At 38.1% G+C, this 15,045-nt stretch overlaps 1 protein-coding gene across 1 annotated transcript in view; it reads left to right on the plus strand.

Moving 5' to 3' along the window:
- Window positions 1-15,045, plus strand: part of COL25A1 (collagen type XXV alpha 1 chain) — a 480,059-nt gene that overhangs the window by 377,524 nt on the left and 87,490 nt on the right. The window contains exons 11-12 of the mRNA XM_079776470.1: window positions 6,333-6,359; window positions 8,367-8,411. Coding sequence (XP_079632596.1) covers window positions 6,333-6,359; window positions 8,367-8,411 — 72 coding nt within the window. The remainder of the gene's footprint in view (window positions 1-6,332; window positions 6,360-8,366; window positions 8,412-15,045) is intronic.

Below are 15,045 nucleotides of genomic sequence, written 5' to 3' on the forward strand. Positions count from 1 at the left end.
ACATATAATAGTGGCTAGAGTTTATGTTTCATGACCTTCCCTCATCAATCATCCAAGTAGAACGTGCGATTTTATAGAAGTACATCTGAAGTGAATCCTCCTTAAGAAAAATTTCCTTTATTTAGTTCTAATTCCCTCTTATTCTTTATGAACCACTTTTATAGATCTTCTGATGTATTTGACCAGGTTAATATCTTTCAGAAGTTATCATTAAAGTCCGTTGCACCAAACCCTTGAGAAAGTCCAATACTAACATTTTATGACTCCGTAAGTTAGATTATATGTGTTATCATTCTTTCCTATGGAACCAGACTTTAAAGATAATTTTCTTCACTTTATTAAATCATGGAAAAACTCTTACCTCAAAAAAAAAAAAAAGGAAATAATTTTAAATGGCATCATAGTTTGGGGCTTTTATCTCGCCTTCAAGAGGGACCACCTCTTTTTGGTTCTCTGTGTTTTTTATGACAGGAGCTGGTTGTATATTCTTGTATCTAGAAATGACCAGCAGCTTTCAGAGCTTCACATTTTACTGCTAGCCATCAGGGACAGAACAGGAACTTTGTCCGCCCCCTGCTCACACAGAACATCATTTCCTAATAGCAGGCAGCCCGAGCTTGCCTTCAAACACCTCCCCAGAGGCATCCTAAAGCACATCATTTAGAAAATCTGCATCCTGTTTAAGTAATTAATACCTCAATCAAATTCATGCTAGCATCGGTTTTGTCAGAAAAATCCATTAATTTTTCCCATTCCGTGATCTACCCAACAAAAAGCTTTTTTAAATTAATTTCTTTTTTCATTTTCATGAACTGGAAAGTGTAGCGAATGCCGAATGGTTATAGAAACATTCATTTCTTAACTGCCCGCTCTGAAGATGAACTTCAGTTGATACTACTACCTTCTGTTTGCGTGATGGCTTTCTGATGTGTGTTAGAAACCCTCTATCTACATCCACATGTACAGCACCCTGAGTGTTAACGAGATCGTGTAGCTAGGATGATTTTTGCTTTGCTGTTTTAACAATGAGGCCATGAACTGAATTCCTCCACCCACTCTTGCACTTGGAGGGGATCTATCTAGAGGTTATTAGAATAGGCCCAGAGGGTTAGAATGACTCTGGTGAACACAAGGGTGAGAAAAAAACAAAAACAAAAAAAAACTTGATTTACTTTATGCATTCACTTACTCATTTTTATAATTTTACTAGAGGCCCAGTGCATGAAATTCGTGCACAGGGGGGAGGGTTGTCCCTCAGCCCAGCCCAGCCTGCACCCTCTCCAATCTGGGACCCTCCGTGGGATGTCCAACTGCCGATTTAGGGCCTAAACTGATAGTCGGACATCCCTCTCACAATCTGAGACTGCTGGCTCCCAACCGCTTGCCTCCCTGCCTTCCTGATTGCCCCTAACCACTTCTGCCTGCCAGCCTGATCACCACCTAACCACTCCCCTCCCAGCCTGATCGACACCTAGCTGCTCCCCTGCCAGTCCGATTGCCCCCAACTGCCCTCCCCTGCTGGCAGTTGAGGTATTAATTACTTAAACAGGATGCAGATTTTCTAAATGATGTGCTTTAGGATGCCTCTGAGGAGGTGTTTGAAGGCAAGCTCGGGCTGCCCCTAACTGCCCTCCCATGCTGGCCTGATCACCCCTAACTGCCCTCCCATGATGGCCTGATCACCCCTAACTGCCCTCCCCTGCAGGCCTGGTTGCCCCCAACTGCCCTCCCCTGCTGGCCCGGTCAACCCTAACTGCCCTCGCCTGCCAGCCTGGTTCCCCCTAACTGCCCTCCCTGCAGGCCTGGTCGCACCCAACTGCCCTCCCTCCCCTGCAGGCCCGGTCGCCCCCAACTGCCCTTCCCTGCTGGCCTGATTGCCCACAACTGCCCTCCCCTGCTGGCCATCTTGTGACCACATGGGGGTGGCCATCTTGTGTGAGGGCATGAAGGTCAATTTGCATATTACCTCTTTATTATATAGGATGACACTCAAAGGAAACACCATTGTGCTTAGAAGCACCTACAAGGCCATGCAAATAGGATCTCTCTTCCCTATCTATATCCCCGTCTCCTACTCCCACCTGTAGCCTCGGTGTTCTTTGCACACACTTAGCAGGTGCCCACCTCTTGGTCTTTGTTCTTGCTGTTTCCTTGCCTGGGACATTCTTCACCTTCTATATGCTTAGTTCCTGCCTAGTCTCTTTCAGAGCTCCATCCAGGAGTCACTTTATCACTAAGACCTTCACTGACTCCCCAGTTTAAATGCTACCACATCTACATCTCCCACCCCAACATCCTTACTGGCTTTAGCACTTACCACCCCACACAACTTCATATTTTATTTGTTTACTCTCTTTCTCTATTTACTAGATATGAAGTCCAGGGGCCATGCATTTTTTGTTTAGTTTGTTCACTGCTGTATCCCCAGTGCCTAGAACATTGCCTGACACTCAGTGGGCATTCAAACACTGTTAAAGGGATGAATTAATGAAGGAACTCAAAAGGATTCACTGAGCAATTACTATGTGCCAGCTACTGAGCATGATAAACACATTGAAAGTCAAGAAAGAAGTAACCACTCAATTACAATCCTTTTGGTAAATTCTATAAATGAAGTCCTACCTTGGGTGCCTTGAAGAACAAAAAAAGGGAACCTAACCCCAAGGGCAGGGGGGGGAGGGGGGGGACACTGAGCTCTGCATTATGGAAAGGCTGGAAGAGAGGACCAAAGATATAAAAAGCCCATTATAGAAACCAACGGCCAGAGGTGTAGAGATGTGAAAGTATGGCTTATGTGTTGAACTACAGCTATTACGAAAGCTTGGACTTTTCTCAAAAGCTCTGGTAAGACACTGAAGGGTTTTTCAGCAGAGGAAAGATAGGAATGCATCAGCCTTTAAGAAAGCTTACTCAGGCAGCACTGTGCAGAAAGGATGGAAGGAGACTAAAAGCAGAGAGGCCCCTGGGTGGATGTCACATTAGCTATGTGACAGAGAAAAGGGTTTGAACAAGAGCTTAGCAATGCTGCTGAAGAAGAAGGATGGACCAGAAACATATTCCTGAGTAAGTATCTGTTGGACTTGGAGCACAAGGAGTAAAGGATTCCTCAGGCCTGAGCAGCACACTTTCGATAAAGACAATCACTAAACGGGGACTATCATATTTCTTTAACTTATGTGCTGACTATATTCTACCTAATATTTTATATAATCTTTAGAAAGGGAAACTAGCAGGGTTGGGGTAAACAGGAAAGAAAATCAAGTGCGCTGTGTAAATTTATTAGTTTTTTATAAGTTTTAACTTGGCATAGCTCCCCATGGTGTTTTCTGAAAGACTGTGAAAACTTTGGTGTAAAAGTTCACCTGCAGACAAGTGAAACTTTCAATGGCTCATTTGTTTTTATCATTTGAGTAAAAGTATGTCCATTATGTAGAATCTTTCAATGAAAAAGCTTGATATATTTTACAACACCCATAACCTATATTGAAATGAGCATATTTTAAGGTTCAAATTATATTTTAACACTTCTGGAGTTAACTTAAAAATGGGTTTGTTAACCTAAGGATATTCAAAGCACATACATAAAAGCAAAGTCTGATCAGTAAAATAACTATTGGGCATGTGTGTGTGTGTATTGTGTGTTTATGCTTACTCAAATGTATGTCTGTGTCTTATATTCAACTCTGCTTTATTCCTAGTCCCCTCCTAGTAACGGATGACACTATCCTTGGCTTGCTACCATTTTTCCCGCTAATGATATCAAATGAGAAATTCAAATTTTTGGTAGCTGAGAATCTTATCCTTGGCAACATAGTTATGAATAATTCACAAGACATGTATTCGCAATTCAAAATTAATGTTATATTTTAAAAACTGCTTTTACTTTTAAAGTTTAGCAAAAATGGCAGTAGTTTCCTAACAGTGAAGAAGAACTTTATGTTTATAGCAATCCTTTGACTTTCGTTAAATACTGTGCTAAAATATACAATTAATATAATTTTGTGGATTTCAGAGTTACAAGTAATCTTTCTAAATCTCTGATATAATGTGATCATCCAATAGAGATCAGATTAGAAAATACCAGATATGTTAGTTTTTAGTTTAAAAATTTGATTTAAAATTTGCTCTTAATTTTATATGACATATTTTTTCCAGGGTTATACATCAATATAATAAAATATTCAATTTTAGTGAACAATATTTTTTCAAGTGGCAAAGTTCGGTTTGTAATGGGAAACAAACCCTTTTGAATTGAACATATACATTCTCAGTCTAAACATTGAATTAATGTACTTTTTGTTACATGATTTTCTTTTTAACGTCAACATTTTAAGAAGTGAAATACTCTGGAGACCCTTGGAAAAATGGAATCATAGACAGTGATAAAACCCAAGTCTTTTCTTCACTCTCAGATCTATAACTACAGCTTTCAAATTCTGACTTTACTCAGCATTAACATTCATTTCCCAAACAATTTACCCGAGTGAGGAAATGATTAAACATGTTTATGTGCTAAGGGGAAGGAACTAGTGGGAAGCAGGAGGCTCTGATATGGATGCAGGGATAATTGATTTTCTCAAAGCCCCAAGGCAGAAGCAAGGATGGATTCCAGTGTCTCTAAGATGCTTTTGCCTGGTAGAGGAGGAGGGCCTCTTCTTCTGACAATGGAAGGAGGTACACTGGGTTTGAATTGTTGAGAGATCTGATGTTGAGGGAATTTACACCTGATAGCCTTATTTCTCTGTAAAATCTAAAACAGGGAGAATCTGCCCTGTTCAGGTGGCTTGGTTGGTTAGAGCATTATTAGGTACACCAAAAGGTTGCAGATTCAATTTCTGGTCAGGGTACATACCTGGATTATGGGTTCCATCCATCCTCAGTGGGAGCACATAAGGGAGGCTACCAATCAATGTTTCTCTCTCACATTGATGTTTCTCTCTCGCTCTCGCTCTCGCTCTCACTCTCGCCCAATAAAATCATGTCCTTGGGTTAGAATTTTTAAAAATCAAATAAAACTTGGAGAATTTTAAATACAAGGAATGAGATGGGTAGGAAGGATTCTGACCACACAGATATGTCAGGTAACAAGCTCATTAAGAATTTGGTTGGATGAATAAATCTGAAAAGAATATATAAAGGTGATATTGTACATGTGCTTTCAATAATCTGAAGCTGATTATATGAGGAAATTGTTACTCTTCCTGTGAGGATTACAAGATAATTTATGAGGAACAGATTCTTCAAATGTTCCTAAACATTGTGTACTTTTTACTAAAAATTATGTATCACCAGTTCTTCCTCTGATGACCACTCTAGTGCTTCAGTGTTTCAGATATGAATGTAAGATGCTGATTAACTGAAATGTAACACATTGAAAACAAACTAGCCATTAGTTAAGTGTAATGGAATAAAGAGCTCTTTATATGAAATGATAGATTATCTATAACTTTGTTAAAATATACTAAAATTAAAAGTATTTTTGAAAAAAATGGAAAAATTGCTTAATATTTTAATATTGAAATAGACGTGAATGGTCAGAATTAGAGCTGCATCTCTTTGTGCTCTTTTCCATCACCCCAAAGCCATGCCTTGTTCCAAATAAAGCCAACGGAATCCCAACACAGACTTTGTAGTTGAAAAACTGCTAAATCTCAGAACTGCCACATTTCCATTTTGTATGTAAATATTTCCATTCATCTTCCTAAATATTATATTTCTTCTTCCCCCACCTCCCTCCCTAGTATCACAGTTTATGCAACAGCTGACAGCATCATTTGTTCCTTTTCTGGCACACACTGGGTGCCAAAAGTGACCTTGTCATCCCTCATTTGTAAACAAGTGTTTGTGCAGGTCAATTAGCCACATTTCATAAGAAGAAGAATAGAATAAAACATGTTTATTTGTAATACTATTGAATCATGTTCTTTGCAAATCGGCTGACTGAGGTTTTGAAGATGCAGAAGTCAGAGAATGTGTCCATTTACTGGGGAACTGCATTGCATTTTAACTGCTTCTCGTAGCGACAGCTGAGCTTTCTATGAGACTGATGTGATGGATTTGCAGGTATTTGAAAAAACAGAGGTGCTGGGATAACAAAGATTCTTTTTTAAAGGAAAAAAATCAGAATCTTACTGCATGTGCTTAATGTTCTTCAAAAGAGAATAAGAGACAAGAAAAAAATCTCTTATGTACTTACAACTGAAATTTTAATTTTCCTTGATGTACAAAATATGAGCATATTTCAACACAGCTAAGAGAACCTTATAGAATAGCATAGTTTTAATTGGTCATTTAAGTTTAAATGGTTATAATATGTTAATTGATTTTTTTAGGGTCCTATGGGGCCTCCAGGACAAAAGGTAAAGTATAAACAATACTGTGAAAGTAAGTATGCTCCCATTGCCTAACGGCTAAGCATGAGAGTGGATGGGATTAGCTACTGTAAGAGGTCTGGTTTATGCAGTCTAAAAATACAATCATAGAATGTGAGCCATTAGATTTCTAATCAATCCCATTATAGACAATCCAGAGCAGACTCTTTTTATGCTATCTGCCAAACTTGTAGGTTATTGATTTTTTTAATTCAAATACTGATTAAATGTGACATCTTAGAATGTGAAGGATCATACGACACTGCAAATGAAATGCGTGGCCTTGCTCAAACATCTGATTGCCAAATGACCATAGAACTGATCAGACCAAAGGATGTACTTGTTGCTTGGTGACTGTACTCAAGTGGCCCACGAGTGCCTTCCTTTGCTGAGGTAATCTGAAAAGTGACTTCCTGATTGTCATTTCAACATTGTGCGTGGTCATCAGAATTGACCATTATATTCTAATGGAGAGGGTCTAGAATTTCTGAAATTATACCAATACTGCAGTAATAAACGTATCGTAGCAGGTAGATGGCCCTTTGCCAGCAAAGTATCTCTAAGTCCCCATTGTCCATTACACCTCCCACCCCAAAGGGGGGAAAAGGGACTTTTAACCTGTAGAAAAATAAAGAAAACAATTGTATCACAACAGGTGGAAAAGTGATTATCTTTGTCTTTGGAATCCATCAAAGATAGAGACTTTTTATCCCCAAGCATTGGGCATGTGGCATCTGTTGAAACATAATCCTGCAAACCAAGTAAAAGCCAATGGGTTGTGAGACAACTTGAGTATAGGAACACTCTGTCCTTCGCAATAATGTCTCTATTAAGCATGGTGTGAAATTGTAAAGCTACCCTAATCCACATGCAACCAGGATAAAATTACTGCCTCAGGCTTCGGGAAGTACTTTAATGACCCACTCAATAGAGTCATGGAAGCACTAAGGAACTTGCCATCTCAATTTGTTTTGTTTATAATGATTGTATTTTTAATCAACTTATTTATAGAGCAGTTTTAGGTTTATAATTACTATTTTTTTAAACTTTGCCCACTATTATTAAGAAACTTAATAGCATACATAGACTAAGAAAAAGCTGTTTTCTAGTGGTAGGCCAAGAATAAGCACATTTTCTTTAAAAATGGTTTCTCCAGAGCCTAAAAGGAAGGTGTATGGAAGGAAATGACATCACTATTTGAAAACATTTGTTAATGTTACCGTATCCAGTTCAATGTCATAGATTTTCCTCAGGTAACAGCTTGCTTATTCTCAGCTCACCCCACCTATGTCCAGCCATTGGTGTTCACCCTAGAGCACACGCACACATGTCCGAGTGCCTGCACGCATGCGCACTCACTTAATATTTTATGTACAGAAGTCGTGTTGTTCCTACTCAGTGTTTAACATTTGTAACATTTCTCCTAGTCTGCTTTGCAAGACACAGTCACACTCATGCAGCTCAATGTGCTCCCTGAAAGTCTGTCTGGGGAGAAATGTTGCAAATACAATAAACTTGAGTTTTACAACACGGGTCCCTTATTTGACTAATTGTGCAACAAGTGGTTGTTATTTTAATTACCTTTTGTTTTATGGTATTTAAATTCATAAAATTCAAGAGTTGCTGCTACTGCTAGGCATTTTCCAGATGGAACTAAGCCTGTTTATTTCCTAAAAGCACCCAAATTTAGAGCCATGTGGCCTTGTGACAGCTGTGGATCTCAATTTATGATGTGACTTTCTTTAAAATCTTACTGCAGTTTGGTGGATATGGAGAAACAGCTAAATTTAACTCTATAGTTTCTGAAAAAGCTTGATGAACCTGCTTACCTTGTTGAATGTTTAAACACAGAGGTTAAGAACCGAAAAACATAGCCTCCCAGATATGTTTTGGTAAGGTAAAGTTATAAGGCTGACATAACTAACACTATAAATTTAGAATTGAAATATTTTGTGATTGTGATTATCAATTTAATTTAATCATGTGTCTCCTTAGGGTTCTGTTGGAGCACATGGAATTCCAGGGGTGAATGGGCAAAAGGTGAGTGCTATATTTTTGATCATTTGGAGATGACTAAAATCGCAAAATTATTCTAATCAGTAATGTTAGTAATAAGTTTATGTGCTTATAAAAACTCTACAAATACTTTTGAAATGTAATAAAATTAATGTGCCAGTGGTCAAATTAGTTTAATTTTTGAAGATGTATTAAATAGAAACTCTTAGAAATTTTACCATTTTATTTTGATAATTTGCGTAAGAGCTGTACCTTTCTCATAAATATATATGGAATAGGGAAACTGCTATGTTTAACACAAATTGTGATCAATATATGCACTCTCATTATTCTTGTCAGGGCCAAAGCAATATGTATTGTCTTTCATGAACAGAATTTATTCTTGCAGTGGGAATCTATTGAAATCTGAATCCAGAAGCAAGCTCTTTTTACTGATAAGCAAAATTAGGAGTTAAGTAGACTTGCCAAGCTCTGGTAATACAGTTCTATTGAACTGCTAATAATGAGGGGGGGCAGAAATAAAGTTAAAAAAAAATACTCACAACTCTACAGAGACATATCTATGTACATGTATACGTTTATCCCTGCAACATACTTACTAGTTGGAAAAAACATGTAGCTGTATCCCACAGCTAGGTCTGGATTCTGTTCTCCCCAGTAGTCCTGACTGGCTAGTCAATCTGGAACCTCTACAGAAACCAGGAAGCCACGGTGGCAGGGAATAAAGCCACTAGCTGGGCCAGTGCTTTGGAGCCAGCGAGCTGAGCTAGGGACGTGCCTGTTCCCCTCAGAGGTTTTGGACTGGCTGTGTGAAATCCTGTGACCTGTCAGTTTCTCTTCCCGGAAGATTTTAAATCTATGCACTCTGGATTGAATTCTGAAATCACAAGGAACCCAATTCTTACAGACAAAATAAACCACCACGTGACCTTCTCCAATTCATCTTTTCTTCTCTAATAAGATAAAAACAATCACAGCTTAAAATCTACTGGGTGGCTGCGAGCACGAGTCTGCCACTTAGAGACAGTGTGAATTTGGGCCAAAACTTTGAATTCTCTGGCCTCAGTTCCCTCATCTGCAAAAAGGAGACAATAGCAATACCTACCTAAGAAGGTCAATGTGAGGATTAAATGAGTAAATAGGCATAAAGCCCTGACGTCAGTGATGTAACTATTCATCTTTTCCTTCATTTTATGTTAGTGAAATTCTGGAAATTTGATGGATCTATGTTTGAAAAGAGGCCCTCGGTTTCCAAGTGAAATTAATGTTCTCAGCCAAGGCTCATAGTGTCTTGAAATCCCCCAACTAAACACCGCATGCTTATCAATAATGGACTGCCCGTGCCACTGAGTCCCATGCATATCCATTTGTTTTACAAACCCTGGTAAAGAGAGAAGATTAACTTTCCATCTGCAACGTGGCAGATCAAGGAGAGAAACAAATAAAAATTCAAAAGTGTATTCATTGGAAGATGGATTTGAAAATTACATAACTCGGGCTATATAGAAAGTACAACATGTGGGTATAGCATAAATATTGTGTTTAACATTGGTGAGAAAACAAACTTGAACCTGAGGTTAGTGTCTCCCTTTTTCTTCTTGGTTTCTTTGCTTTTTTCAACTTGGAGACAATCATGAAAATTTATAGAAACCTTTAACCTCAAACAAGACAACTTTAAAACTGTCACATATATGCTTATGAAGACTGCATATATTTTATTTTTGCAAAGGAAATTTGCAATTTCCTTAGCAAGAGAAAGGAATGTGACATTTTCTTGTCCTAGTCACCACATTTAAATTATATTTCAAGGAAATAGACAGTTAATATTTGCAGTTTTATGTCTTGTTATACATCTTTGTGGCATTTTAAAGTGTTTTCTGTAAAACCCAGGAAAGCAAAATTATTTCACACTTTTATGAAGGTATCAGCAAAATGTAATTTAAAGTTGTTTTTCCTACTTCATAGAACTTAAGACCAGGGGTGTAGGATTTCTGTTAATCCTAGTCATTATCTAACATTTGTAATATTTGGCATATCATCTTTAGGAAAACAAAGTGCAAAAAAATGAGTCCACTTCACTGCAACAGCGGGTCATTTAGAAGGAAAAACAGAGTTGGAAACAGCTCTATCCTTAGAGCACAGGAAATATGTCTTGAATCTCTAGAATTTGCTTCTCTAAGAATACAGCTTACAGTGACATAATTTTTTTTTTACAAAAAAAGCACCTCAATGTCTTTAAATTGTCTTGAGAAAACATTTTTTCCACATTACAAGTTTACTTTTTCCACCGATATACTTTTAATGCATAGGAAATAGTTTTCAGACAATGGTTAAGGAAGGAAATGATTTCTGAGCCATAAGACATATGCCAAATAAAAACCAGGAAATATGGAAAAAAGTAAAAAAAGAACTAGAAAATAAAATGATTTTTCTCCTATAAAGAAAGAAAGAAAAGTAAACTACATTAAGAAAATGTTTTGTTTGTTTTCTACTGGAACATTTTCCATCCATTCAAATTCACAAACTTGGTAATTGGCTTTGACGAATCAATTTGGTGGAGATATTTTTTTTTTTACTACTTTTCTTTAAATTTTGGTTACCTTGATTGCTAATCTGAGTATTTCTTATTTTTGTAATGGTCTTCCCGTTTTTCAGATCCCAGTAGGAACGAAGACTTACATAAGCTGTAACATGGTGTAAACTCCCATCTAGCTCTTTCAGGCATCACACATGGCTCCTGAGCACCCTTCTGTGAGCGGTGGGAGGCTGGAGGGGCAGAGGGAGGAGCATGGACTCTGCGGGCAGAGAGAGGGAATGCTTCAAGGCCCGTCCTCCTCTGGACAGGTCACGGGATGTTTCTAAGGCTCAAGTATAAAATACAAGTGCAGAGTTGGCAGTAGTAACTAGATGACATCTCTAAAGTGAGCATAATATTACTAGAGGCCCAATGCACGAAAATTCGTGCAAGAGTAGGCCTTCCTTCTCCCAGCTGCCAGCACCGGCTTCCCTCCTGCACCCAGGTCCAGGGCTTCCCTCTGGCCGCTGGCAGGTACCTTGAGCCTGGGCTGGCTTCCCTCTGGCCCTGGCTTTGTCAGGAAGGACCTCCGGAATGATTTCCAGAAGGATGTTTGGTCTAATTAGCATATTACCCTTTTATTATTATAAATAGGTTCTCAATAATGTTATCAAGTATCTATAATAGTAGTATATTAGGGAGTTTAAGCATACCCTGGCTGGTTTTGTTCAGTGGTTAGAGTGTTGACCTGTGGACCAAAGGTTTGATTCCTGGGTTTGATTCCTGGTCAAGGACATGTACCTTAGTTGCAGGTTCCCCAGCTCTGGTCAGGGCATATGTGGAGGCAACTGATCCATGAGTCTCTCTTACATTGATGTCTCTCTCTCTCTCTCTCTCCTGCCGCCCTACTCTCTCCCTTCCGCTCTCTAGAAATCAATGGGGGGGGGGGGGGGGAATATCCTCGGGTGAGGAAAAAATAAGCATTTCAGCAAAGGAGCCCAAGGCTTAGTCTCAAGTAGGTAGCAGAAGCCAATTGACTTCATGAGAGGGAGATAATGAATATGCAAAATTGCACATAAATATAATGTGTAAAATATATATAATCTCTAAATATGAAACATTTCTCTGTCCCCTGGCACTCCACCACATGCACCATACTAGATAGTTGGGATGTAAGTACTGCAGACATGGGAAAGAGAAAGACGCGTCTCATTATCTGAAGGCTTAGCCACTGGCATGGGGTAACGTAGGAGCACTGTCCTGGAGTGGGGACACTCTGTGTCTTCTGCCTCTTTTGCAACCTTTGAAAGGCCCTTTCCTCTCTGGGACAAGCGGCTTCATTTGTAAAATGAGAGAGGGGCTGTACTAATGTATCTCTCAGTCCCTAAGTGATGCTGTGTATCTGCGAAAAGTCACTCCTGTCTCATTCCCAATTCAACCAGCTGTGAGCATCCGCTGTTCCCAATTCTGAAAGTTGTTTCCACAATTGGGATTTGTTTCTAACAAATAGCTGAAGGGGTTAGAGCAGATTTAACACCATCCTACCTAAAAATATGAAATGTTGTCCTCTTTCTTGGATAATTGTATTGGGCACAAACATTTTTGTAATTCTTATGAGTAAATCTTATTGACAGAGTATAATTAATATTTTATTTGTACTCCATGGTTCCCTCCCCCCTCCTCTCTCTCTCAGAGAGAGACCACACACACACACACACACACACAAATATACATCTGAATATTTGTAAATTAAACCTTACTTCTCAGATATACTGGAGAAATATGTGGACTTTTAAAAATGAATTTTTTGGTAGACCTTTTTTAAACTGAATCATCCTTTGACAAAATAAATTGCTGTCTACAACATATATATATATATATATATATATATATATATATATACATATATATATATATATATATCAGAGCTTTTAAAATTTCAGCTCTTAATTGGTGTTATTAGAACCCTATACTTTTTACTTTCCACATTTCCACATTAATTGGCATCCATCAGTAAATCATCATGATGATACATTATTTGAATGGCAATCAAATAATTGATTGGACTGTGCAAATGTCATAGAAGAGGAGCTCGTGGGGAAGAGATAGAGTGCAGTCAAAGTCTAATTTTTGCATCACTTAGTTCACATCCTTGTCTCTTCGTTACTGTAAAAATAATATTAAAGATTTTTCAAGATTAAAAACAAGTTATTTTTGTCTAAGCAAGCTGGAATTTTCTGAGGTCCCAGAGTCACAGGGATTGCTTCCAAAGCAAAAGAGAAGTATCAGGTGATCTTGTTTTGTGTATTTTTTAAGGGTTATTTTAAGACTTCAAAATAAAATATAAATCAAAAATTGCTATTAGTGTGTCATCTATGAATCTGCCCCAGATAGCAATGTGATTTTTAAGTCACATTAAATTTTAATTAGTTTATAGTTATGGTATTTAGACTTCCTTTTCATCTCTTATCCATGGGTCTCACAGTTCTTTACTGACATTAATCCTCACAGCGTATTTCTAATGGCATTTTTATTGTAAGGATATTCAGAGAGCAGATAAATTGAAGCTCTCAGACTTCCAAAGGTCAAGCTGTTTATTAAAGTCTATGCAGGGGACTATGCAAGGAACTCAATGTTTTTTATTCTTGATTTACTTATTGCAGTCACTACCTACACTCTTTCCTTTGGCTACCTTGACTGTATCGGTAAACAGTCTCAATTAAATTCCTGAAGGATTTGACCAGGGGTCCTCAAACTTTTTAAACAGGGGGCCAGTTCACTGTCCCTCAGACCGTTGGAGGGCTGGACTACAGTTTTAAAAAAACTATGAACAAATTCCTATGCACACTGCACATATCTTATTTTGAAGTAAAAAAACAAAACGGCAAAAACACCCGCATGTGGCCCGCGGGCTGTAGTTTAAGGATGCCTGTATTTGAAATGTTATAGTTCGGCTTGTTTTCTGGTTAGTTTAAAATTTTCCTGTAACAGAATTTACCCCATGATCTCCTACCCAATCTATTTATGACTTTTCAATTTTAGACTTTAAGTAAAGATATTTAGAATTAAATGAAGTGATTAATTTCTGATTCCAGATTAATTAATAGTTCAAGGAAAGTATCTTACAGCACCTTAGTTCTTTTGTAGGTTAAAGTTGAAAATTACATTATTTTTACTAATTTTTTTATCTTTTAAAGTTAGCAGTTGTGTGCAGCAGAAATCTAAAAATACGTGTGTTTTTTTCTCTAGTAACTAGGTATAACAATAGAATGCATTCTCCTTAAAGAAACATCACTATCATCTATTATACAATATTTCATATCCTCAAATCACATCATCCCTGAGTGTGATTCACACATTCTGAGGCATTTTTATAATACAAATTTACTCTTAAAGATAATTTTTACTCAATTATACTTAAGTGAGACAAACAGTATTTCTATTCTTTATGTAATTAACTTAAAGTTCCTTTAGAGAGGAATATAGTTGAAAGGGGTAATTTTATGCTGGCTCGAAATAAAAAATGATAGTAAAATACTTTTAAAACCACTTTCCCCTCACTCTATCTAGGCATCTTACTATCAAACTTGTCACCAGTCATCATTCCGCTGAATGAAAGTGTTGGGAGAGGGGGAATAGAAAGTGGAGGGAATGGGATAGGTGAGGTGAGGGGTGTGAGAGGAAGGGAAGCTGCTCAGAGGCTGTTGCAAAACAAAGAAATAACCAAGCAAATGTGTCTGAGGGTATTATGACGTCATCAACACCACTTGTTTTCCACTGTAAAATACACTAGATGTTATAGAAGGGAATCACAAAAATACCGACTTACTAGATCTGATTAAATTGCATACATAATTTGACAACTTTAAAATAAACTTCCCTGACATGTGATGTGTCCATTGATTCACTTATTGCCTTCTTCAACCATCTGTTCGGCCCTAACTGCTAAATACAGGCACCATCTGAGCACTGACATTAAAGCGCTCTCTGCCCTCATGGAATTTCCAGCCTAGTCGGGGCGATGGACATTAAATGAACATTCTTACTAAAATCTGTTAAATTGCAGTGCTGTTAAGTACCACGGTGGAGAAGCACGGGCCAGCCTGGCCTGGAGCAAAGGGTCAGGGAAGGACGTGAAGAGGT

This window comes from Cnephaeus nilssonii (assembly GCF_951640355.1).
Source record: "Cnephaeus nilssonii genome assembly, chromosome: 1".
NCBI classification, from domain to species: Eukaryota; Metazoa; Chordata; class Mammalia; order Chiroptera; family Vespertilionidae; genus Cnephaeus; species Cnephaeus nilssonii.